Source organism: Emydura macquarii, unplaced genomic scaffold (genome assembly GCF_026122565.2).
Source record: "Emydura macquarii macquarii isolate MOO-44397 ecotype Brisbane River unplaced genomic scaffold, CSIRO-AGI_Emac_v2 contig_968, whole genome shotgun sequence".
In the NCBI taxonomy this organism is placed as follows: Eukaryota; Metazoa; Chordata; order Testudines; family Chelidae; genus Emydura; species Emydura macquarii.
Genome location: NW_027131105.1, coordinates 7,996,221 through 8,022,976, shown reverse-complemented (window position 1 = coordinate 8,022,976; position 26,756 = coordinate 7,996,221). Strand labels below are relative to the sequence as shown.

At 54.3% G+C, this 26,756-nt stretch overlaps 1 protein-coding gene across 4 annotated transcripts; it reads left to right on the top strand.

Annotated features, from left to right (window-relative positions):
• Nucleotides 1-195: 195 nt before the first annotated feature.
• GAL3ST3 (galactose-3-O-sulfotransferase 3) lies at nt 196-26,106 on the top strand. Of its 4 annotated transcripts, none has more exons than XM_067544126.1 (3): nt 196-624; nt 21,162-21,389; nt 21,758-26,106. In XM_067544126.1, the coding sequence occupies exons 2-3, from the start codon at nt 21,265-21,267 to the stop codon at nt 22,944-22,946; spliced, it is 1,314 nt and encodes a 437-aa protein (XP_067400227.1). In that variant the 5' UTR covers nt 196-624; nt 21,162-21,264; the 3' UTR covers nt 22,947-26,106. The 4 variants fall into 4 exon arrangements, with proteins under 4 accessions (XP_067400227.1, XP_067400229.1, XP_067400226.1 ...); XM_067544128.1 differs by lacking the exon at nt 196-624 and adding an exon at nt 1,715-1,900 and having other exon boundaries at nt 21,761-26,106; XM_067544125.1 differs by lacking the exon at nt 196-624 and adding an exon at nt 1,715-1,900.
• The last annotated feature ends 650 nt before the right edge of the window (nt 26,107-26,756 follow it).

Here is a 26,756-nt window from a genome sequence, read left to right as displayed (position 1 = left end):
TGTGCTGTGTGTGTGTAGTGTGTGTGTGTAGCTGTGTGCAGTGTGTGTGTGTGTGTGTAGTGTGTGTGTGTAGCTGTGTGTGTGTGTAGCAGTGTGTGTGTGTAGCTGTGTGCAGTGTGTGTGTGTAGCTGTGTGTGTGTAGCTGTGTGCAGTGTGTGTGTGTAGCTGTGTGTGTGTGTAGCTGTGTGTGTGTGTAGCTGCGTGCAGTGTGTGTAGCAGTGTGTGTGTGTAGCTGTGTGCAAGACACGCGTCCTTGCGTGCGGGCTCGGCGCACAGCGCAGCGCTGCACGGCGCGGGGAAGCTGCCCCGACCGCACAAAGGACGCGGCGGCTCCGCGCTCCCTGCCTCCCTCCCCCGCTCGCGCGTTCCCAATTGCCCGGCCCCGGCCCCGGCCCCGGCTCCGGCTCCGCTGCCCGCCCGCAGCCGGCAACATGGCGATGGGGCGCCCCCGCTCCCCGGCCGCCCGCTAGCGCGGGGACCCCGCCCCGCCCGCGGCGTGGAGCGATGCTGCCGCGGCGCGCCCGGGACACTTGTCCGCCCCCCGCCGCCTGCGCTCGCCCTGCCCGGTGATGCCCCGGCCACGACGGGACTGAGCCGGCGCCGGCTCCCCGCACTCCCGGCACGGTGAGTACGGGGCTGGGGCTGGGGCTGGGGCCCGGGCAGCTCGCCCACTGCCCCCTTTGAGCGAGGCATCGTGTGGCTTCCAGCCGGGGCTGCGGGTTCTTTGCCCCCTTGCATTGACCCAGGGCTCTCGCCATGGGGGGCGGGGGGCGCTTTGGATCCCACTAACGGCGCTGCTATTTTAATAATCTCTTCCATCCCCCCCACTCCCGGTTTAACTCCCCCCCCCCCCCCACCTCCCAGATCTGGCTGATTCGGGCTATTTCGTGCAGTGTGAGGTGATGTTTCTCGGGGTGGGGGGCACTGTGCTAGCCGGATGCTCGGACACGCTGGGGAGAGCCCATCTGCTTGGTGCCCAGGCATGAAATGGGGCAGGGTGAATGAACATGCCCCGGGGGAGATACGGATCCAGCCCAGCCCTGTGGAGCTATGTGCCTGTGTGTGCAAATTACAGAGACACCCAAGCGTCCGCACGGTGCCGGCATTCGTGTAAAACACAGCTGCCCTCTGCCCCCTCAGTGCCCCGAGGCAGAGCTGTGGGCACACGCACATGCTAATGCAGTCGCTGTCCTATGGATTCGGAGCCGCCCCGGGAACGTGTGTGCACAGCCCGCAGAGCGGCTCAGGCGTGCTCTTTGCACCACCACATGTGCACCTCCATCGCACCGCCCAATTGATCCCCCTTGCAAGTAACAGCAACGCCCTGGGGAGAGAGAAAGATGGCAGAGGGATTCCAGCCGGCTGAGCACCCACTGCTCGGACTGGTGCGGAGATGCTCAGGACCTTTAGAAATTAGCCCTGTCAATTGCCAGGCATCCCCCACCCCCGGCTCTCTCTGCAAATCTCTCTACCGCCATACTGCCGCTCTCCCTCCAGCATCCGCGCGAAGGGCCCTGGGCCTGGGGCTGTGCCCAGTGTTTGCTAGCAGGATAGACCCCCCCCCCCCCCCAAACAGGTCGTTAGGAATAAAAGGAGAAACAAGGGCACAGTGAGTTGAATCAAGAGAGCATGTGCTTAAGGGGTGTGCATGTATCTGTGTCGGAGTGTGTGCGTGCATCTGTGCGTTGTGCTTGTGTGTGAAGCCGTGTTTCTGTGCCCAGGGGCATGCATGCGTGTTCTGTGTTTGTGTGTGAAGCCGTGTTTTTGTGCCCATGGGGCATACATGCATGTTCTGTGTGAGTGTGTTTGTGCGTGTACACACACACACTCACCTGGCATGGAGTTTCACACAAATGTGGCGGGGGCTGGCGGTTACTCCCATTGTTGTTCGCCTGTTCAAGTTAAGGAATAAATCAAACCCCAAGTAACGTGGTGTGCCGGCAATGCCTGGCCGGGGGTGGGGAGGCCGTCATTGATTTGGGGACCGGAAGCGCTGGGACACACTGACCTGGGAGTCTGCATTGCCAGAGCACGGGGGAGTATGGGCACACGCGTGTGTGTATGTGCATGTGTATCCAAGCAAGGTGATGGAGACATTGGTAGACATAGAGTGATCTTAGATGGGGCCAGACAGCTCGCTAGATACAGCAGGCTTAGGGGTGGCAGTTAGCTGGCTGGATAGATGGGTCCATGCGAAAAGAGAGCATGAAGGATTAGGGCCTGTATGTCTTCATGAGCCCAAATCCTTCCTGCGCTCTCTCATCTATCTAATCTGTATAGCTATGCACACGGGCGAGCGGGCGCGCACACACACACACACACACACAGCCACACACCCGCAGAGCCTGGGTCTGCATTTCAGTCATCCCCATTGACATCCCTGGGAATTTTGCCAGGGGAAGGGGCACAGGATTTTGTGTGTGGGTAGGTAGATCTGTGTAGGATATAGAGATATATTAACACAGAGAGGTGTGTGTGTTTTTATATACACGTTATCTATCGTATCCATATGCACCCCTCCATCCAGCCATCATCCCAGGCCTTGTGGGGGAGGGGGACACAGTGGTCTCCCTGGTCAGGGTGGGGCTCAGCCCCATAGGGGTGGGGAGGGGAGGGGACAAGGCTGGAATGCCCTGTGCTGTGGCTACTCTCTGCTCTCAGGGTCCAGAGGTGTCAAGAGTAGTCTGGCGTAGCCCTCAGGCTGCCCTCACTGGCTTGCTGCTTCTGCATGAGCAGAGTTGGTACAAATCAGCCCCACAGTCTCGGGAACTCACCCCTCAGGAGCTTGGCGATGGGAGCTGGAAAAGGGGCTGCTGCAATAATATCTGCAGAGTGGCAGGGCTCCCTTATTCAGTAACGGTTACTCCAGTGCCTCACCCCCGGGAAGCCAGCAGAGTTGCCCCAGTCCGGAGGATGAGTTATGTGAGCGTGGGGGGGCAGAGGCACCTTGTGTTTAGGGCACAGAGGGCAACGGGGTAACCAGGGCCACTGACACTGCAGGGAATGGGGAGCTGGACAGCGTAGGGTTGCCTGCACTGCTTTGTTATTGTAGGGTCTCTTGCGGGTGCTGGGGCTGCCCAGGCTGATGTATTAGTGGGGGGGGCTGGGGCCTGATAGCCAACAGTTCCTACCCCCATTTGTCTGTTCCTTTTTCTCCCTTTTTGGAGTCACATGGGGCATCCACATTGACAAACCAGGGAGGAGAACCAGTGGCTTGGTTTCATTTCCTGCCGGTAGCAGAGGGATGGCTGAGAGTCAGGACTCCTGGGCCAGGCTGTGCAGCACACGTCACAGCTCGTCACCAGCCCTCATCCATAGCCCGGCACTGACCCATCTGTCCTATTGATTGGGGCTGCCATCGATAGCTGTGCGCCTCACACATCCTCTGCTTCCGGGCTGGGCCGGACTGCTAGGTAGAGGAGACTGGGAGGGTCTCACACAGGGAAGGTTGCACGCCAGTTTGGGGGAGAAGGGGCGTTTTATCACCATCCTCTGCCTCCTCCTTCCCCACCCACAGCTGCCCCCCTGGGTCTCTCTCAGCTCTCTGCATTCAGAATTGCATTTAGAGATGAGAAGAATCTCTGGGCAGCCAAGCTGTGTGGGATAGACTCAGGGCCTTTCCCTCTAGGGAGCACTGGCTCCAGGACAGGAAAACCAGCTGGCTCAGGGGGAGGGGTAATGAGGCCTTTTCCCGGTAGGGTCCAGTATAACTCTTCCTTTAACTGAGAAGCTGCACAAGGTCCCTTCAGGCCGACCTAGGATCATAGCCCAGGTCTCTACTGTGAGACACCCACATCTCAGCCACAGCGCCTCCCACAATGGACGTGCCAAATCTATGTGCTTGGCTCTGCCATGCACAGCTGCTGCGCCAACAGCACGCTGCTCCCTGAGCCAGGAATGGGAGTCAGCCCGTACCCCGGGGGTCACAATTGAGAGTGCACTGAGGGGCCAACTTATCCCTGGCTTCTCCAGACCTGCGCGGGGTAGACTTTGTAAACTGCTCTATTAAAACAGACAGACGGATACTTACATAGCCAGCATCTCTCAATCCAGCCTGCCAGCCAAGGGATCCGCCCTCAAACCCTCGTAAGGACTGGTTCTGTTCTCTATGTGTTGCTGATGCGCTACACCCCAGACATGATACAAAATTGTGCAGTGAAAAGAGTTTTCTACGGAAAATGCCTTTCTGAGCAAATGGAACATTTTTGATGGGTAGAAATTTGACAAACATTTTCAAAACAAAAAACTAACTAAAATGGTGGTTTCGTTTCAGTTTTTGAAAAACAAACAAAAATAGTTTTCAGTTTTGCTTCTCTTTTGGGGGCCTTTTCCCCATTCTCTTTCTTTTTTAGTCCTCCTGCCCCCTATTTTTCCCCAGTGGGGAAAAAAGGAGGGAGGAGGTTGTTTTAAAAGAGGAGAGAAAAAGAAACATTCTGACACCATTTTGTGTTTGTTTTCCCAAAAGAAGGAAATGTTCACTTTGAAGGGAAGCAAACAATGTATTTTGTGTCCATTTTTTCCCCCCCAATCAAAAACAATAAAACAAAAACCCATGAAAATCCCTAGTGCTAATTAGAGCGGCCCCTCTCTAGCGCCAGGACTTGCCCAGGGAGAGTCCAGCCACGCCTGGCAGGGGTGAAAAGTCCTTCCCATCTATGTGGGGGTCCTGTCCGAGGTGAGTTTGGGAGCCGGCTCAGGTGTGGGTTCCCCTGTGTCTCTCTTGCACCAGTTCCAAAGGCCGACCTGCACAGAAATTGCATCTACTAATTGTAGAAATGCATCTACAATTGGTGTGGAAGCTCAGGTCCCAATGGTTTTCCCCAGTGGCTCAGTGCAGTACTGGGCATATGACCCAGGACTGTGTGTTCCAGCCACAGCGGGCAGGCAAGGGTAGGTCCATTGCAAATGCAAAGATTAGTTCATGGGAGAGTCAAACATTAGACTACAGAGATCTAGGAGGGGACCCTGGACAGGCTGGGCCTGGGGACAGCTCCCATCAGCCAGGTGGGACTCAGCCCAGGGTATTATTGTAGCACTCCATGGTGCAAGATTGGGGCCCATCCAGGCAGCTGCTGCACACACCTACCCCCCAACAGAGATAGGGAACCTTGGTCATGCCAGGCCCTGCACAAGCCCCAACTGAGATCAGGCATTCCCCGTCATGACAGGTGCTGCACAAACACCCAGCGGGAGATAAACCCTGCACAGAAGAGCACATAGTCTCGACAGAGAAAGGTGGGAGGGGAAACTGAGGCACAGAGTTGCCCATGGTCTTACAGTAGGTCAATGGCAGAGCTGAGAATAGAACCCAGGAGTCCTGGCTCCCAGCCGAGTGCCCTGCCCACTGGAACATGCTGTACCTGACACCCACGCAAACCAGTAGCTAGAGCAACACCTGCACTTGCAGCCCCAGCCGAGAGAGGTCTGCATGGACCCCAAGGACTGAGTCCCCCTGTGCCCCCTAGAGGGGTCCGTGTGGGGCAAGTGAGGTGCATGGGGGATAAGATGTTATGGGGGGCTCTCCCTGCATCTGCTACCTGGAGAGGTCCCTGTGGGGCCAGGCAGGAGAGGTCTGTGCAAGATGGGATGTATGCAGGGGGCTATCGCTGCACATGCCCCAGCTCTGGGATCACACTGATCCAACCCCTCCTCCTCCAGGTAGCCCTGTCCTTGGAGACGTGATGGTGCACACTAAGGACTCAGCCTTTTCCATAGCCTTTGCCAGGCTCTGCTCAGGTATCTGGAGATCTGGGTGCCCTTGAGCAGTGTCACAGACTGGCACGGCTCTCTGACGTGGCCGAGATATAAATATGCCCTCGGCAGCCCAGCCACATCCTGTTGGGGGGCCCGACCCCGGGAGGCAGGGATCCTGATCCCGAATGCTCAGCGATTCTGATCCCGGCACCAGCACAGGAGCCTGGGGTAGGTTTTGATCCAGTGTGGCCACCCCACGGGGTATTCAGGCTGGGCTGGGCGCCAGGATTCCTGGGTTCTATCCCAGCTCCAAGAGGGGAGTTTAATGGCTAGAGCAGGTGGGCTGAGAGCCCAGACTCCTGGGTTCTATTACCAACTTTGGGGAATGGGGGGAGTGGGATCTAGTGAATTAAAGCACAGGAGCTGGGAGCCCAGACTCCTGGGTTCTACTCCTAGCTCTCATGTTATGGCAGGTTTGTGGTTGCAGGAGCTGTTCAGGGGATCTGAATTGAGGTCACCTGTGCTGTGTCCCAGCCTTGCTAATACCCGGTAACTCTAGCTGGCAGAGGAAAGGCTGCGCTACAGTAAATCTATCTCTCGCTGCGCCAGGGCAGCAGAAACCAGCCCTCATTGTGTTTCCTTCTGAAAGACAGCTCCGCTCCTGCCCAGCACCAGGGCGGGCGGAATCAGGTAGTGCTCTGCAGGAGCGAGGCACAGACAGCCCAGCTGAACTAAGTGGTATGAGGGGCACGGGAGCCAGGAGTGGGGTCTAGTGGTTACAGCCCGGGGTGCTGGGAATACAACCCAGGAATCCTGGCTCCCAGAACCTCCCCCCCCCTGCTCTGACCCCGAGACCCCCCCCCCCTACTGCAAGAGCCAGGGATAGAACCCAGAGTCATGACTCCCTGCTTCATGCGGCTCACTAGACTGCATTCCCCCCCCCAGAGTTAGGGCTAGACCCCAGTAATCCTGGCTCCCGGTCCCTACTGCCGTAACACTAGGGGCTTTGTCACTCCCTTCTCCATTCCCAAGCTGTGCCCCAGGCGCTGGGATGAGGCACTAATTAACCAGCTGCTGAGGGAGCGAGTGAGCAGGGACTTTACCAGCTGATCAAGCTGGCTCTGCAGAGACGGGTGCTCGCCCTGGGGAAGTGGCGGGGGAGGCAGTTCATCTGGGGGGGCAGCTGGAATCAGCGACGCAGCCACCTGCTGTTCAGACCCCTGGGCAATGAGAAATGAGAATGGATTTATCGACATGGGCAGCCATGACAGGCCACTCTCGCCGCAGGGACACGGGGCCATTTGACTGGCTGGGGAGCTGGGCAGCACAACTCATGTCTGGCCTGGATTATGTGTGGGGCAGGGGTGAGGTGGTGGCACCTCTGTGCAGGTGGAGACGCATTGGCCTCCTGCGCCGCTCCCCACTGCTGCGCTGGGATGGACCCTTGAGCCAGGGAGGTCAAAGGGATTGTAAGTTCACCAGGGAATTTGTAGCTTCCTTTGGATATAGGACTTTCCTTCTCTTCCTGTCCTAAACTGTCACAGGGCAGTGATGCACAGCTGCTCACAGAGACCGGTCAGCAGCTTGGGTAAATTGTCCTTGCTCCATTGATTTCAACCAAGCCCTGGCAGTTTGCACAAACTGAGGATCTTGCCTGTAGAGTCGAAAGCCAGAAGGACCTCTTCTGATCTTCCAATCTGACCTCCTGCATCACCCAGGCCAAGGATCCCCACCTCCCTCCTGTCACTTCTGTCTGAGCTGGTGCACAGCTTAAAGACACACACCTGGTCTGGATTTAAAGACTCAAGTGCTGGGCAATTTGCACATTAAGCAACCCTGTCCCCCACCCCCGAAGTGGCCACATCTCAGGACTGGGTGAAAGAATCCTGTATAAATAGCCCCTGCCACTCCACCCCAGAGGCAGCTGCCTCTCAGCACTGGGTGAGGGAGGGACCCCGGTATAAACAGCCCCCATACTCCACCTAAGAGGTGGCCACATCTCAGTGCTGGGTGAGAGATCTCTATATGAACACAGTCGATATGTTTATTAAGGGCTGGGGGTTTTCTTAATGCTAGGCCAGGCATAAACAACAATTATTCATGCAGTAATTAACATGAGCATGTTAAATCACAACTATTAAACACTTCTAGACCCACAAGACTTGGTAACTCGTGCCCAAGAATATTAGAAGCATTGGTTGAGGAGGTCTCTGAACTATTCTATTAGCTTTGTTTTTGAACACATCTTGGAACAAGTTCCAGAGAACTGCAGAAAAATCAGTGCTGTGCCAATTATTTGAAAGTTAACAGGACCACCCAGGTAATTATAAGCCTGTCAATCTGACAATGATCCCAGGCAAAATCATGGACAAGCTGAGATGGGACACAACCAGTGAAGGATAGAAAGTGTGGCCGCCAGCACGGCTTTATAGAAAACAGTTCTTGTCAAACAAACCTGGAATTGTTTTGAGACGAGATTAGGAGTCTGGTTGATAAAGGTGTTGACATAATAGGGTTAAGAATGACATTTGACTTCGGCCCATGTGACATTCTGATTGAAGTTATTAGCACTTAAATGGCAAAACACTTTAAGGCCGTAAAGTTGCGGGCTGATAGCTCCTGTCCTTCTGGAACCTCAGGTTCCGCCACAAACTTCTGAACACCAAGAAATTCCAAGTCAGCCTTAACTCCACCCCCGTGGAGCTGGAGTAGCCACTGGGAATGTAATGGGCATGCACTCCAGCTGCCTACACTGGTTTGCGTTTGCGTAGGTAGCTGTGCTATACTGGAGGATGGAGGAACGAATGAGGGTGGAGGAACGAATGAGGAACGAATGGAAGAGCTTGTGATAAGAGGAAGCTTGGGTCCAAGTCCCCCCATGTGTGTTCTCAAAGAGGAGAGGTGCACATGGACTTTGAGATTGCAGGCTGCATCGTTTCAGTACCCAGTTGTGTCGGCAGCAGGGCACTGACTAGGGTCTCCTGGCTGTGGGTACTGGCAGTAGAGGGGGGGATCAGAGCGTAGCCTGTGAATGTAACGAAGGGCAGGGTTTTGGTGGTATCGTGTGTGCTATCCTGGTATCCTGAGTGCTATAGTATGGGTTTTGGTGGTATCCCGGGTGCTACTGTGAGGGGGTTATGGGAGGATGTGAAGGGTCTGTCAGATTTTGCAGGTGTGGTACTCTGCCAGGGGAGTAGCATAGGGCAAGTGCAGCTAATAGCTGTCCATTGCAGGAAAAAGGCAGAGTGCGAGGGTGTGCGTCATGGGCCATCACTCAGAGACGGCAGAGCTAAGGCCTGTGGGCGTTTATTTTAACTCTATTTCCTGCTTTTCACAAGTTTGAGTTTTGCAGATCTGGATGTTCTGACTGGCACGAGCCGCACCCAGGCGATCATAGCTCTCCCGTAACAAAGTGCTTTGCCATTTCATTTCCTAGGGGTTTTGTTTGGTTTTTTTTAAACTAGAGGGAAAGTTTGTTGCTAGGAGCTAGTGGTCATTCAGACGGCTGTAGCTCGCACCTAGGTTTGCAGTTGATCTGTTCTGGTGGCTAGGTCATAATTATGAGACCCAGCTTTGCATCAGTGGAGCACAAAGAACTTTCCCATTTCTTAGATGGGAAACTGAGGCACGGAGCGGTGAAGTGAGTTGCCCAATGTCACCCAGCGAGCCAGTGGCAGAGCTGGGAATAGTCCCAACCCCGTGGGCTTTCCACTAGGTGACACAGTTGCCATGTGATTCCTCAGTGCTCCTCCCTCTCCGGTACATTGCATTTAGTGTGGTGGGGAGATACTGGTGGTCCTCTGACAGGTTTGCAATGTGTTGTTGCTAACACGTGGGGCGAGAAATCTCATCTCTGGTCTGCGTCCCAGCACCTCGGCAGCTTTATAACATGGTGTTACTAGCATTCCCCGTCAACCAGGCGCATCAACAATCTCCCAGTGACATACCGCACTTGCCCCAAACTGCATCGCTCCCCCTTTCCTCTGTCCCTGGGGCTGGCGCTGCGAGGGCCGGGCAGGTGCCTCAGGGTGGGCAGGCTCCCTGGCTGCTGGGGGCAGAGGTGGGAGCAGGGGGCTGAGTGGCTGCTGGGGTGCCCAGATTGGGCCAGGGAGCAGATAGGAACTGGGGTGATGGGAGGCAGGAGCAGCCACGCCCGGGGAGAGCGAGGTGAAGTGCTAGGATGCCCCTTCTCAGCCTGAAGCCGGCTGCTGCCCCAGCCCACCACATTCCCCATGCCAAGTGCCCACCCCGACTCCCTGCCCCCTCACCTGGAGCCCTGTTGTCCTGTGGGGCCCCCGGCAGCCAGGGACCCCAGCCTAGTTCTCAGTGTGGTCTAACTGCGCCTGCTCCCCACAAGGGAGATTGAGCTGGAACCGTGGTAGGTTGTCGGTTTAAGTAGGTGTGAGACCAGAGTCTGCTTCAGTCCCTCCCGCCCCTCCCCACCCGGTCTCAAAGCCCTAACACTGGAGAAGGCGATTACATGTAGGAAGTTGCTCCTTGGTGGCTCCGGCCCCCTAACTTGCTGCAGACCTACACCCACCCACCCACCCCGTCCCAGGCAGCCACTCACTGGAGGGCCACCGATTCTCTTGGTGTTGGAGCCTGAGCTGGGCCCCTCGCTCCCATCCAGTGCCCTGCCCACCCAGCTGGGAGCCCCCGCTCCAGCCTGCCCCTGCTTCAGCCAGGCTTTCCCAGTCTCGCCCCACCCACTCTTCCTCCGAACTGGGCCTCCCTCTCCCCCACACACTTTGGCCAGCCCCACCCCCTCCCCCCATACAGGAGTGGTGTGCATCTTAACTCTTCATCTGCTGGATTTCAGCTGTCTAATTTGCATTAAGGTCAGTTCCCACCCCAGATCCCAGCTCACCTGGAGGGGCAGGGACGGGACTCCAGGAGAGGGGCTCAGACACCCCCAGAAGGAGCAGGGTCCCCCAGATACCAGAACACACAGTGGGCAGGGGGAGGGGCTCCCCCAGATCCCAGCCCACCCACTGGCTTGTTGGGTGACCTCAGGGCTGACAGGCCCCCTCCTCGCCCCCCAACCTTCTCTGCTACCTCTCATGGTCCCCAACCTCTCCTGTCTCTTCCTCACCCACTCCCCCAAATCTTTCCCCCTCCACCTCACCAGAGCACCCAGCCACCCATTCCCGTAATACCCCATGTCCTCGCTGCAGTCCCAAGCCCATCTTCATTGCACCTACTCTTGCACCCCAATCGCCCTTCCCCCTCCCTGTGAGGGGTCACATGTGCCATTTCTTTTCTTTTCAAAATTAGTTGCAGCGTCTTCTGACGATTCTGCTGTGTTCAGATTGAATTGCTCTGCAATAAATAAATAAAAGTATTGACAGAGGCAGATTTTTCCTTTCCACTTCATTCTCAGATTTCTTGTCCAGCCTGGCTCTCAGACTAATCAGAATTGCTAGAAGCAATTAAGGTAATGAAATGCTGGTGGTTTTTCCCCCAGGGGGCGGCTGTATCTCACGAACCCCTTGCTCAAATAACCCCGTGACTAGATCACTAACCTACCCTATGCTTCTATGAGAGAGCGCAAATTTCAAGACAAACCATGTAAGCATGTGGCTCCTTTAAACGGGAAGGTTTCCCAACCTTAGCTAGAGTGGAGCTGCCCTGGCGTGCACCATAGACAGACTATTGTGTGAAGATACAGGGGAGGGACTCTACCCATCCATCAGCAGCATAGCTGGCTCAAAGAGGTGTTAAATGGCCTCCATGAGACATTCTCAACTGAAAGAGAATAGCGAAGGTACATGAATACAGCCTGAAATGATAGGTGAGCTGCTCCATACATGTCAGTGGGTATTCCCTTTCCCCCTCTCCACTGCTGAAGTGTTTCTAATGTGTGTCAACCGTACCCATTCTCAGCTCCTCACCCGGTGTCCACAGTGCTTCAACCATAGAATCAGAAATGTCAGGCTGGAAGGGACCTCGAGAGGTCCCTGGGCTGAGGCAGGGCCAAGTAAACCTAGACTATCCCTGGCAGGTGTTTGTCCAGCCTGTTCTTATAAACCTCCAACGCCGGGGATTCCACCACCGCGCTTGGAAGCCCATTCCAGAGGCCAACTGCCCTTAGAATGAGATAGTTTTTCTGAATATCTGACCTGACTCTCCCTTAGAATCACAGAAGATGAGGGTTGGAAGGGACCTCAGGAGGTATCTAGTCCAACCCCCTTCTCAAAGCAGGGCCAACCCCAACTGAATCATCCCAGCCAGGGCTTTGTCAAACCGCACCTTAAAAACCTCTAAGGATGGAGATTCCACCACCTCTCTAGATACCCATTCCAGTGCTTCACCACCCTCCTAGTGAAAAAGGTTTTCCTAATGTCCTACCTAGACCTCCCCCACTGCAACTTGAGACCATTGCTCCTAGTTCTCTCATCTGCCACCACTGAGAACTGCCTCCAGGAACCCCCCTTCAGGTAGTTGAAGGCTGCTATCAAATCTCCCCTCATTCTTCTCTTCTGCAGACTAAACAAGCCTAGTTCCCTCAGCCTCTCCTCAGAAGTGTGCTGCAGATGAAGCCCATAACTTCTTGTCCTGCCTTCAGCGGCCATGGAGAACAATTGGTCACCATCCTCTCTATGGCAGCAGCCCTATGTGTGAACACTGTGCTGTGAGGCCTCACCAGAGCCAAGTAGAGCAGGGCAATTCCCTCCCACGTCTTACACACCTCACCCAGTAACAGGGGTCACTCACCACAAGAGCACCTCCTTCTAGCCAGGCATGGTGTAGCAGCTTCCTTCCTGTGTAGCAGTCCCTGCTGACTGTCACTCCATTGTTGCAGTGCTCTCTCTTCACAACTCAGCCTTCCTCCGGGTCACTATATAATCCCCCTTCTCGGGAATCAAAGTCTCACCAGACCAGCTGTCCCAGTGGTGCTTCCAACAGTCCTGCATCACTGTCCAGTGGCTGGTTGGGGAACCCAGGCCCCATCCCTACACTGGGACCCTATAACTAGCAGCCAAGATCTATGCAGGCCCCCTCCTTGCTGCTGTTTCCCCAGGCTTCTTCCTACCTTGCCTTCTCAGGCATTCTTTCCCCACAACTCCTCTGGGGTTGAGACTTCTTCCAGAGCCAGGATCCCAGGGCTTACTTTCCCCCACCAGCTTTCCTTCCCCCTCCACCACTCTGCTCCCAGAGAGTAACTACAGACTCTCCCTGCAGCCTCCTGCTTCTACAATAGTCCCCTCTCTAGAATCTTCTCCCAGCTTCTCTCCCAGCTGGGTTTCATTAGCAGTTAGTGCTTAAAATTCCCTGCGCCTTCCATCATCAGGTGCAACTACAAAGGTTAATTGGCCCCTTCTGGGCCATCTTAGCCCCCTCCGGGCTGATGTGGGGCAAACACCCCATCACACACTCCTATTAATACACCTCCGAGCAAGTCCCAAGCATAATTTTTTCAGGCCCAGTACAAACTTGTAACACAGGCCCCCTCCCACACACATACCACAATCCCTCATCTCATACATACAATCTCATGAGCCATGAAAAATGTTTTCCTCATGGTAATGGGGGTTGCAGCCTGGACCAGGCCCCCCAGGGCCTCTGGGCCCTGGTAAAGTGTATCCTTTTCCTGCCACCGAGTGATATTAGCCTTTATCACAGCTGCATCTCTTTGTTGACTCATATTTAATTTGTGATCCACCATAACCCCTAGATCCTTCCCATAAGTATTAACACCTAGTCAGTTATTTCCCATTTGGTAGCTTTGCATTCGATTTTTCCTTTCTACGTGTAGTATTTTGCATTTGTCTTTATTGAATTTCTTCTTGTTGAATTCAGACAAATGCTCCATTATGAAAATATTGACTAGTACTGGACCCACGACTGACACCTGTATGACCCCACTCGATACACCTTCACAGTTTGACAATGAGCCGTTCGTTGTTAACTACGCTAAGTAAGTCCTTCAACCAGCTGTGCACCTGCCACAGAGTAATTTAATCTAGACCATACTTCCCTAGTTTGCTTATGAGAATGTCATGAGGGACTTTGTCAAATGCCTTACTAAAATCAGGATATATCACGTCTGCTGCCTCCCCCGCATCCACTAGGCCATTAACCTTGAAAAAGAATGAAATGAAGTTGGTTTAGCATGACTCTTCTTGACAATTGCATGCTGACTATTCCTTCTAACCCTGTTATCTCCCAGGTGCTTACACACTGATGGTTTAATAATTGATTTCAGTATCTTTCCAGCTATCAAAGTTAGGTTGACTGGTATGTAATTCCCTGGGTCCTCTTCGTTCCCCTTTTTAAAGATAGATGCTGTGTTTGCACTTCTCCAGTCCTCTGGGACCTCACCCATCCTCTATGAATTCCCAAAGCTAATTGCTAATGGTTCTGAGGTTGGTTCAGCTAGTTCGTTAAGTACCCTAGGATGAATTTCATCAGGCCCCACCAACTTGAATACATCCAACTTGTCTAAATGTTCTTTACCCCATTCTTTCCCGATTTTCCTCCATCTCGTTAGTATTAATTGTGTTGAGTATCTGGCCACCATCCACCTTTTCAGTGAAGACTGAAGCATAATAGACATTAAGCATCTCAGCTTTCTGGAGACATAGATTACCTGCTAAGCAGAGGACTTACACTTTCCTTCATCTTTCTCTTGCTCCTAATGTATTTAAAGGACCTCTTCTTATTGCCTTTTGTCCCTTGCTAGGTGTAACTCACTGTGCAGCTAACCCTTGCTGGTTTTCTTCCTACGGACATCCCTAGGAGGCAGGGACCCCCAGATCCCAGCGCACATGGAGGAGTAGGGAGAGGGACTTAGACATCCCTAAAGGGCCAGGGGGGCTCCTAGATTCTGGCACAACACATGAAGGTAGGGAAAGGAGCTCAGATCTCTCTAGTCCTAGCACACACACACACACAATGGGAGAAGGTGGGGCTGACAGACATGCCTGTCCTTATTCCCCCCAGCCCCACCTTCATGCTCATGTCCCCTTCCTAGCATCCCTCACCTGAGCCCTCCAAGCCCTCTCACTTCCTCTGCCACCCATCTCCAATATTTATCCCCTCTCCCTCAATGCAGCCAACTTTTTCCCTCCACCCCCTAAAATGCCCCTCCCTTGCCAGCGAGCATTCACACCTCGAACGTTCTTTGCACAAAAATACTTTCAGGGAGCCACACTCCCTGCGCCCTGGTGTGTGTGCAGCGATCTGGGGTCCCCTGCCCATCTCTGGGGCACTGATCCATCTAAATAGTCTTTCACTACGATGTATTTAACTAACTTTTCTCACTGGCTCTGCGGCTCATTCCTCCTGGCCTTGCCGATGTCCGGTGATGTGTTCTGTGTAGATGTCCCTCGACTACCTGATGGTGTCGGACACCATGAGTCGCCGCAGCAGCCGAGGCAGGATGGCAGCAGCACGGAGCCTGCTTAATGGCCCATCAAGGAAACTCAAATGCACAATGAATCCAGAGAAGGAATCCAGGAGCTACACCTTATGAGTCACCAGGACATATAGGAACATGTCCATGAACAGGGGATTCCTGCTCTGAGTAGACAGGAAGTATTGGAATGCCTGGACCCGTGGGGAGAAGAGGCTGTGCAGACACAGCTACAGATTGTCTGTAGAAATGTGGACCTCTATGAAAAGATTGAGCAGGAGATGCAGGCAAAGGGTCACGATCCGGAGCAGCAGCAGCGCTGCGTGAAAACCAACTGCCGCAAGAATGTACAAGGCCAGGAAGCACAACAGTCCCTCTGGTGCTGAAGCACAATCTTGCGTTTACAACAAGCTGCACGACACACTTGACGGAGACCCCACCAGCACCCGGCAGACCACTGAGGTGCCTCGGAGGAACCTGAGGCAGAGATTCCGGCTATGAAGAGTGGGGAGAAGTACGACAAGGGGCGGACGTGGCCGGGAGGCCCCAGCCATGCCGTGAGCCAGGACCTGTTAGAGACTCCGCCACAGTGTAGCCAATCCCATCAGCTAAGTGCAGACAAGCTCAATCCAGGGAAAGGGAGGGGCCTCAGGTAAGGGTGTGTGCAATTCAGGTGCCTAATAGGGAGACATCTTTTTAAGGGATCTATTGTGGGGCGGCTGCGTAGAAATGAGTTGTGTCATCGTTCCTACCTGGGTTCCGGGATGTAGGCTGTTTTCCCTAGCTCTGAAGCATTTTGCAGCAGGTTAAGCCTCCAACAGGGAAGCCTGGCAGTGTTAATCATAGCAAAGGGAAAATTGGGAGGGAAAAATAATCGTTTTTATTTTAATTGTACACTTCAAATATTTGGTTTTCAGCCAAACTGTTTTAGTTAAATTGTCCCAACTAGTGTGATTCACCCACTTTGTTCTTTAAGTGTGATAATGGAGAAAGAGTCATTTTATGTTTTGCTAGTCTCAGTTTTGTATTTCCTCGTAACAGGGTTTTGGGTTTTTAAACAAAAATCTATATCCTTAATTGAGTAGTTGGTTAATCAGGTAGCCAACTGGCTACCAGTGATTTCAGCAGAGGAAGAGGGAGAGTCGGCATGGATTCCAACAGAAGATTCCTACAAGCAAGTGGAGGGAAGATGTTGCTTTTGACTCAGCAAACCGTACCCTAGGGGATCAAAGGCTCTGAGACTCGGGCGAACTCAGCCAAAGATTTTGGGAACTCTGAGTTTCTTCTCCTGATGTTTCTGTGGAGACTGACCTGTTTAGCTTTAATTTGTTTTCTCTATTTATATTTATGTATAACTGTGAAGATAATGTATGTGGCTTACCAAATAGCCATGTTATGTTGCAAAAATTAAGTTGCTCATAATAATAATAATAATAATATATATCTTATCATAAGATGTATAAAGTTGGTACTTAATTGAATTCATTCCTTTTGTTCTTTTTGGGACTTGACTGTGGGGAGGCTGACCCTGTGCAATCCTTGCTGAAAATCCTTAAAGACTGAATTCTGGGTCTCCAGCTGCTTTTCCATAGGAGCTGGGTTTTTAGGCACCGGAGAAGGGCAATGAAATGAACTCCAGCCCACCCAAAGGTCACAGGTGCAGGTAGTTTTCCTTACAATGTTTAAATTTAAAGATGGTGCCTGGCTCGTCCCCAAGTTAACAAGTTCTGGGGATTGAGTTTACATCATTGTACTGACACAAGAAGAGGTAGTTCAAGCGTGACACAGAGGCCCATTGGTGGTTCACTCTTTGTGCCAGTCACTCGTCAGGCCTGACACACTCACTAAACCTCACATATGGTTATCATAATATTTACCTAAAAGGTGGCATGTTAGATATCACTGGAAGACTAATAACTCACTGATTTTCAACTCATTTTCTTGAGCGATTTATGTACAGTCAACCCCCCAAGGACTTTAGCAAGAGATGCTGGAAATATGTGACTAAAATGTATTTAAACCAGGCACCTCGGGGGAGTTGATAAACTGTTTTTCTCCAGACAGAGGAAAGAGGCCAATGCCTCAAACCAGGTGTGGCCAAATTCAAAGGGCTACCCATTGGTATCAGAGCTTGCAGGAAGAGACAGTTTGCATTGTAAAAATTACCAGTAGGGGAGAAGACAGCCTGGAGCCTACCCCAGGCAGCATGACATCCACACTCAGTGGGAACCAGAACTTTATCTGGGGATGCGTTTCAGAAGAATACATTTCAAAGATTGACTGGGCTATAAAGAGAGAGGAGCAAATCCCACAGTCATCCTTCACCTGAGGAGACAAGGAAAACCAACACTGTGGCTCTATGAGGACCCTGAGTAAAAGCTAGTCAGCCATTGCTGGAAAAGGAAGATCAGGAAGGAAACTACGTCAAACAATCGGAACGGGTAAATCAAATTCTAGCACAATAACTGCTGCTTTATGAACTGCCATCAATATGATTGGTTCCCACTTTTACCTTTTCCTGAATTTGCTTACACAAGAAACTCCAATCACAGATCAAACTGCCAAATGCCCTTCTATGCCAATTGTGGCTGCCACCATCCATCCGTCCTGCCAGTCTCCCATGTCCCCACAGCCTCCGATTTGGTTCAAAACCTATACCACATTCAAGAGGAATTAAAAATCACGCTTAAACTCAGCCAAGGAGGACTGACCTCCATCAACAGGACCCTCCTCCCTGTCGTTTGGAAACAAGGGATGGCTCTCGATTCAACACTTGGATACCTTCTCAAGGAAATTAGACCATCATTACCTTAGCCCATTCCAGATCATTCAACAGATCAACCTGGTGGTCTTTAAGCTCCAGTTACACCGTGCCATGAAAATTCATCCAGTATTCCATGTTTCCTTGTTAAAGAAATTGGCCTTGTGGACAACCCTTTTCCTGGATGCATCCAACCACCCCCACCTCCACCCTCCATCATGGTTCAGGGGCAGGGAGATATCTGGTGAGATTCTAATCTCCTCGGACGATGACTTGTGTACCTAATAGACTGGGAAATTGTATGGCCCCATCGATTGGGGGAGTGACGTGAGGTGATGAGTCATCCCTGAACTAGAGCCTGATTAAGCCACATACAGTGTTGAGTCATTCTTGTGCTAGGCTCCAGCCAATCCACAAGCCAGGAGCTGGTCTGGTGACTCTCAGAGCAGGTATAAAACCCTCCCAGGAGAAACAGCAGCTCAGTCTGCCCGGTGTCACGTCATGGCTTGGAACTCTCCCCTGGCAGAGAGTGGTGACAGACTCCACAGGCCTTCGCATGCTCCAGAACTGCTCCAGTCCTGCTTCTGGCTCCTGATTCCAGCTCTGACCACTGGCTTTAGTTCCTGGCCTGACTGCTACCATACCAACCACTAGACCCATTCATCTCAGTTGCTGACACCAGCAGCAGCTGAGCTCTCTGTGGCTTTGTTACCTCAGGAGTGAAATATCAACGAAAGCCACCTCTGCCTGTGGGACGGAGGGTCAGCATTCAGTGCCACTGCCCTATACCTGTACCCATCGAGTAGGGACTGAAATGTGACTGTTTTATGCAACCAAAATTCCTTCCCCTCCACTCGCCTCTGGTGGCACAGAGGGGGCTGGAGAGGCGCTTGCAGAGGCATTGTGCAGAAGTGTTCCAAAGCTGACGTGGCAACAAGCCTGTCTTATTACGAGTTTTTATGGGAATCGGGCAAGGGAGTTTTGAAACTTATCTTTCTCTTTCCATTGTGACTGCAAAGCCAGTGATGCATCTGTCTTTCTATCAGCAGCTGCTGCCGTTCTGGACTTGAGGGGTGCCCCCTCCGCACCTGCAGAACGCCTGAGCCCGAGAAGGAGCGGAAAGAGCAGCGCTAGGGAGGACTTGTTCAGCAAGATCCTGCAAGCCAGCGCTGTACTGGACCATGAACTAAAGGCCCGGAGGTGCCAACACGACAGACATGGAAAAGGAGAAAGGGGACGGGAGAAGCACAAGGACATAATGAGTCTTCTCAGGCAGCAAGCCCAGATCCAGCAGACCTTGTTGATCTACAGTCCGAAAATCCCAGACTCCTCACCCCAGCAGTCCTTGGAGAACTCTGTGCTAGCTTCTCCCAGTGCCGCCCCAACATACCACGTGGAATCACAGGCCACATCCTTACTCCTACCACTCCAGGCCAGCAAGGGAAATCGCTCCCTTCACATAACTGACCGGGGAGAACCACAGCTGGTGTATGTGTACCCACAGCGGGCTGCTTTTGTGCACTGAAATGGACAGAACTATTTGCTGCCTTTTCAATTTCAAAGTCCGATCCCACGAATTTATGTTTAAAGTTTGCATGGCGATGCCTGTCTTTTTGCACAAGGTTTTTCTGCAGTGTGTTTGCCACTCAAATGTCTATTTATGGAGAATAAAATTCTCTTGATTAGTTCACAGCACGTACTGCAGAAAGCATAGTGGTACTCACAGCACACAGTACTTGTAAATGTGCAGCAAGCACCGCAGAACTCATAGGCTCAGGAAACCAGTCACGTTTATAGACGTTCAGCAAGCACTGCACAGTTCCCAGCAGCACCCATAGCTCCTGGCCCAGCACAGAACACTACTGTGGCTGACCGTTCAAGTGCTCTTTCAAAGTTTCCCTCAACCACCTCGTTCCACATGGAGTTTGTGTAGTGGCCCTCGTGTCTCCCCACCTTCCCCTCCCCCCCCGGCTGCAGCTTTTCCCCCTTTGTCTCACAGATATTATGCAGATCACAGCTGGCAGCTACAACCACAGGGATATTTTTCTCCCTGAGATCCAGTCTCGTGAATAAACACCACCAACGTCCCGTCAATCTACCAAAAGCACATTCAATGGTTGTTCTGCATCTGCTGAGCTAGCAGCTGAATCTATCCATGGTGTTGGTGAGGTGGCTGGTGTACACTGGGTAGGCTGGGTCCCCCCAAATCATCATTGGCATTTCCATATCACCCATAGCAATTCCCTGGTCAGGACAGAAGGTCCCTGCTTGCAGCTTTCTGAACAGGCCTGTGTTCTTAAAGATGCCAGCATCATGCACTTTCCCTGACCAGCCCACCATGGTATCAGTGAGGTGTCCCTGGTGCTCCACCAACTCTTGCATAACCATGGAAGTAGCCCTCTCTGTTGATATCCTCTGAGGCAAGGTAGGCTGGGGCCAAAACAGGGATATGCGTGTGTCCGTCATGCCACCATAGTGCGGGAAGCCCATTGCTGCAAATCCAGCTGTTTTGTCCTGCATGTCACAGCCTTGCGCTGCCATCTAGCACAATGCCCTTGGGGAAATTTTCCAAATGTGCCGTGGGATAGAAGCAACTCACCCAGGGGACTCTGGGAGATGGGGTACAGTTCCCAGCATGCCCCTTCTTTACCTGCCGGTGCGTTTCTGTGACATGGGGTGGGGCTGAGTGGGCCCATAGCAGCTCATCAACCCCTGCTGGCTGAGGCCATGTCTACACTACAAACATGGGTTGACGCAAGTCACATCCATGGACAGCTGCCAAAGTACGCATACTGCTTGTGTGCGTGCACATTTGGCTGCCTGTGGTGCACTGCACTTTGCACTGGCACCCGCCCTCCCGGCGTGTGCGTGCAGCTCCAACACAAGCAGCCAAACGTTCTGCAGGATGGGTTCTAGGCCTGCCACTAGTCAGCATTTGTAATCAATAGTCTGGAAGGAAATATTAGCTCAGGGCTGGTCAAGCGTGCCCGCGGCACACAGATTGGTGGAGCAGTAAATAATGCTAGGGACAGGGCCATCATACAGAGCAACCTGGATCATGCGGCACGCTGGGCTGGTTTGGACAACATGCATTTGAAACAGCCTTGTGCCAGGTCATAGAGCTATGGCCAAAGAACATCGGTTCCGTTTATGAGATGGGGACTATAGCCTGAAACGTCCTATGTCCTGTGATGCATGCACTGGTGGGCCTGAGGGTCAGCGTGAGTGCAGGAGTGTGCAAAGGGGACCAGGCATGCCTGGGAAATGAGATTGTGAGTATGCAAATGGGCGGGGGGGGCATGAGCGTGAGAAATGGACATACTGGCATTTCACCTGTCCCTCTTCCCCCAGGCTTCCCCGGCGTGAGGCTGGCCCTGCTGCCAACCCAGTGGCTCCATGACGAGGGAGGTGCCTGGCTGGATGGTACCCAGGTAGGGGGGAGCCAGCACCCACCATGCCTTACGCCCTCCCTCTGCACCGCGCGCTCAAGATGATGTCCCGCAAGAAGGCCCTGCTGTTGCTGCTGCTGGCGCTCAGCACCCTGAGCCTGCTCATCCACCAGAGCGCCCACCTCAGCTGGTACGGAGCAAGAGCAAGGGGAGGGGTTGGGCTAGAGGGTTGGGGTTAGGCAGGATTGGGGCTATGAGAAGGGGTGGAGCTCAGAGGGGGGTAGAGCTAGAGGATGGGGAAGGAGGCAAGTTGGGGCTCTGGGGACAGGGCTAGGGAATGGGGGTAGGAGGGTGGGAGTGGGGCATGGATCACGGGGCAGGGTGGGATGGTATGGGGCGCAGCTAGTGGGTATGGGGCTAGGGATGGGGGCAGATGGGGCTAGGGCCTGGGAGGGTACAAGGGGGCATGTGGGGCTGGGACATAGGGATGGAGTGGATGGGCCCACTGGGCTGATCAGGGCAGGCTATGCCCCTCGCTCTGACCCCCATTGTCCCCAGCAGGTCCCCCAAGCCTTCCTCCCCGGGCTGCCCCCCAGCTTCGTCGCCCCGCCCCAAGCACACCTCGGTGGCCTTCCTGAAGACCCACAAGACGGCAGGCACCACCGTGCAGAACATCCTTTTCCGCTTTGCCGAGCAGCACAACGTGACGGTGGCGCTGCCCCACCACGCCTGCGACCACCAGTTCTGCTACCCCCGCAACTTCTCCGCCCGCTTCGTGCATCCGCACACCCTGCCCCCCCGCATCATCGCCAACCACCTGCGCTTCCAGCGCCACGAGCTGCGCCGCCTCATGCCCAACGACACGCTCTACGTCACCATCCTGCGGGAGCCCGTCGCCATGTTCGAGTCGCTCTTCACCTACTACAACCAGTACTGCCCCAGCTTTCGGCGCGTGCCCAACGGCTCCATGGAAGCCTTCCTGGCCAACCCATTGGCCTTCTACCGCCCCCAAGAGAAGTTCTCCATGTACGCCCACAACATCCTGCTCTACGACCTGGGGGGGGACAACGACCACAGCCCCGCCGACCCCGCCTACCTGCCTAGCTTCATCCGCCAGATGGAGGAGGTCTTCTCGCTGGTGATGATCGCCGAGCACTTCGACGAGTCGCTGGTGCTGCTGCGCCGCCTGCTCTCCTGGGATCTGGAGGACGTGCTCTACGTCAAGCTGAACATGCGCGGCCCCCGCTCCAAGGGCAACGGCAGCTCAGAAGCGCTGGCCGCCCGCATCCGCGCCTGGAACGCGCTGGACGCCCAGCTCTACGACCACTTCAACGCCACCTTCTGGCGCAAGATGGCCCAGGTGGGGCGGGAGTGCGTGGCGGAGGAGGTGCGGGCGCTGCGCCGGGCCCGCGACCAGCTGGTGCGCCGCTGCTTCGGGGGGCTGCCCCAGCTGCGCCCCGCCACGCAGATCAAGAACAAGGAGTTGCGGCCCTGGCAGCCCAGCTCCAAGGTGGACATCGTGGGCTACGACCTGCCCCTGGCCGTGCCTGGCTCTGGCGCCCCCCCTGACGAGCGCTGCCTCAAGCTGGCCATGCCCGAGGTGCAGTATTCCCGCTACATGCTGCGCAAGCAGAGCCTGCGTACCCGCCGCAGGGCTGTGCCCCACCGCCCGCTGCCCCCCCGGGGCGTCCCGCGCCCGGCCAGGGGTCTCCCGCTCCGCCACCCCACCGTGCCCAAGGTGGCCTGAAGAGGGGCTGGGAGCATGGCCCAGACTGGAGACTTGCACCTGGGCGTGGGGCTGTGCAGGGATCAAGGACCCGGCTTGCTGTGCCGGCCTAGCTGGCCACTCCATACCCTCAGGTTAGCCATGGGGAGATCCCTTTGCTGATCCCCTTCTCCCTCCCCGTGACAGTCCTCGTCCTGCACAACAGCCCCACTCCTTCCCTACATCCCCTGCCCCCCGGGTCCAAACTGAATTCCACCAGGGCCCGGCCTAGCACTGCTGGGAAGCTGCCCCTCCCCACTTCCTGAGCCTGCTTCAGGTCCATTTTGGCAGGTTCTGGATGGTTTGCACGTGACCTGGATTTAGAAATCTGCCCATCGCAACCTTGGGCCTGGGTCACTGGGGAGCCCTGGAGGGATGCCCAGCAGCTCAGCATGGAGCCGCAGTGCACCTGGTCTGCGGCCAAGATGGTGGTCCCTCCCAACCCCAGCCTCTTCCCCCTAGTGCTCCCGCCAGCACTGGCCCACACCTCTCTGGCCCATGCCTGCCTAGCACCCCCACTCAGCTGGGGACGTAGCATTGCATGGGAGACATGGGGCCCAGCTGAACCTTGGGGAGGCAGGACTCAAACCCCTGCCCCAGGCAACAGGGCAGGGCCCCGCACACTAAGACGTGCAGCAGGGGGTGCAGGAGAGAACTGCCCAGGCACACACTACCACCCACAGACACCCCCCATCATTCGCAGAGCTCACTCCCTCCGCACCACATGTGCGGCACCCATCCTATTTGTCACACACAATCCTCCCCATCAATTTCCACCCCCAGATGCTTTTACCACATACACACAATCACTCACAGCTGTCCCCTGTGCAATCACACACACACACCTTGCCACTGTGCCACACTGGTGTGGCGAGGTGACAGTGTCCCAACTGGGTGTGACTCCCTCCCCGGGATCCCATGCGGGCACCGCCTGGGCCCTCTCCTGCCCTGTGAGCCATTCCCTGGGGGGTGCTGGGTAATGGGCGTCATGCCCTGTGAAGTAGTTCACTATTGAGAGTGCCAGTTTCAGGTCAGATTGTCAGAAAACAGGGCAGACACCCTACACTGGTGGTATAGCCTCTAATTAGATCTCACCAAGCCAATAACAAATGTGCATTCCTGGATCACGCTGTTAGTTTTACCATGGAATCACAAACAGTCGCCTTAGGCGGCTCTCCAGCGCATCTTGCCACCCAGACAAACTAGACTTTGCGATGGAAGGTTAATAAAACCAAAAAGCACCTCACGTTAGGTTACTCCCAATCCCACAGGCTCTGTCACTTACCCGGGACCCATGGATACTCTCAATCGTATACCAAAAACAATGCTGGCAGCCAATTTCTCTAGTCAACTACCTAAAGGTTTATTAGCTAGGGGCTGGCTACACTACACAGTTAGTCTGACATAAAGCAGCTTATGTCGACCTGATTATGTCCGTGTCTGCTGTACAGCCTTGTTCCTGCTGATATAAGTGCCCTACCACACCAGCATAACTTCACTTCCACAAGAGGCACAGGGCTTATGTCCCTGTAGTTAGGGCCACACAGACACTGCCCTGACATTGGCTGTCTTGTCAATTTCACAGCTGGAGAAATTGAAATTGACCAAAAAAACCAGGCAGCTGGAGTCCAGCTGCCCTGGCTCTCCTGGAGAGTGGGGGTGGCTGGACCCTGCTCTGCCTTGGGAGCCCCCTTGAGAAGCTCAGGCAGCTTTGGACCTGCCCCCCCACCTGGGAGCTGGAGCGAGACACCTGGGCTGTTTTGGACCCCTCCTCTGCTGGCTGGGAGCCGGAGCAAAAAGCCTGGGTGGCTTTGGGTCCTGCTCCCAGCTGGGAGCCTGGGGAGAAGCCTGGGCAGCCCTCTCCCTTGTTCCCCACCAGGATCGGGGCAGCCTTGTCAATTTCAATTGACAAGACTGGCAGTGGAACAGACAGGCGGGGGGGCAGGGTCAAGTAGTCAGCACTGCTGGACCCTGCTCCCTGGGGGCAAGAAGCCCTGGGTGGCTTCCCCCGGCTCCTGGCATGGAATGGGGAGAGGAGAAATGCCAGCAGCTTCCTCTGCTCCCTGTAGGGAATGGGGAGCCAGGGGATGGGTGGGGGGAGGGTTGGGCAACCGTCCAGGATCCTGTGGGGCAGAGAACAGGCTCTCAGTCCCTGTCGTCGTCGTGGTGTCGTGTCCCCCTCCCCCCCCACACACACACAGTGTCCTCTGTAGGTTGGTGGAAACACTGTCGGTGAGAATGTGCATCGCTGACCCAAGGAGGGTAGCGTGGACAGGAACCATCACGGTAATCACGGCAATGGCTGTAAGTCGATCGAATATCGGTTGATTTACATTTCTAGGGTAGACATACCCTAAAGAAATGAAATGAGAGTTACTGAGAGGTTAAGGCAGGTAAAATACATTAGCAGGTGAGTCCAAGTTTTTAAGTCCAGGGTGGTAGCAGGGATGTAAAAATCTGCTAGTTTTCGATAAGTCTCTCAGGGTTACCCAGCATAACTGTGGAGATCTCTGTCTTGTATCTGGAACGCTCCCTGAAAGTGTACAAACAGCTCAGAGATACAGGATCGTTCCCTGGATTCATTCTTACAGCTCTTTTCCCCAGAAAGCAACCTGACCATTGTTTCCATCGCAGCATGGGCTTTTCGTCTCCAGAAGCAGACTGGGCCTGTGGATTTCCCATTGCTGATCACAATGACCCATGCTTTGAAGTGAGCATGCCGAGGCTTCAATCCCATTTGATGGGCAATCCAATTGCAGAGCAATACACAAGGAGTTTAAGTTACAGCAATCCAAACAACCTTTCATTAGTTTTCATGAAGATTTCACATCAAGGCCATTCACATTTTCACACACTTTAATCTAGGGTTAATTAAGTACAGGGGTATACGTAATGTAAATCGATAGCAATCAACAAGTTACAGATAAGTGAAGACAATATCATTCATGTTTCCTTTGAACTAAATTAGCACTCCAGTGAATTGGCACACTTAACATCCTTTGATACGCAAGTTATTGGCCTATTGCTCTGACCTGAGCTGGCCTGTCAGCGTCACAGTGGATTCCCAGGAACCTAGGACCCTGATCCTGAACAACTGTCAGGGGGATGGGACCCTGCCCCCAATAAAGGACTCTATGAGGTGCCTGGTCTGCTCTGGTGTCTGTGGCTCACAGGGGGCAGGTGGGAGGTTCTGGGGGGCTCTCCGCAGTTATTTCCCCACAGGTACCACAGGGTGTGAACCCTGACCCTCAGCAGGCATGAAGGGGGCAGTCAGGCACACACGGCATGTGTTCCACACACACCTTGAGTGTCTGGGGAGGAGTTGAGTGTCTGGGGAGGAGTTGAGGGCTGGTTCCTGAGGATGGTGACTGGCTTGCTGGCACTGATGTGGGGCTGGATTCACTGCTGGAGTGTTGTCAGGTATAGGGGACTAGGTGTCTCATTCCCAGCCCCCCTGTCCCTGCTCCCCTCCCAGCATGTCCCACCTGGGTGCTGTCCCCCTGAGAAGGGTTTGCTAGTTCTCAGCCTGGCTCCTAGCAAGAGAGGGGTCCCTCTGCCCAGAAGCCCCTGGCATGGAGTCCAAGAGGCTAAATGGGCCATGGTGATCTGCCCCTGTAGAGAAGGGGTTAGTGTGGGGCAAGGGCAAGGCAGAGGAGAGGGGGAGCCGCAGATGCACAGATGCCCCCTGGCAGACCTAGGCAATGGGCAAGCTGGCAGAGGGGGAGGGGACATCTAGTGGTCAGACTGGGTGCCCTGGCCCTGGGCCTTGTGCAGAATAGGGCTGAGGGTCAC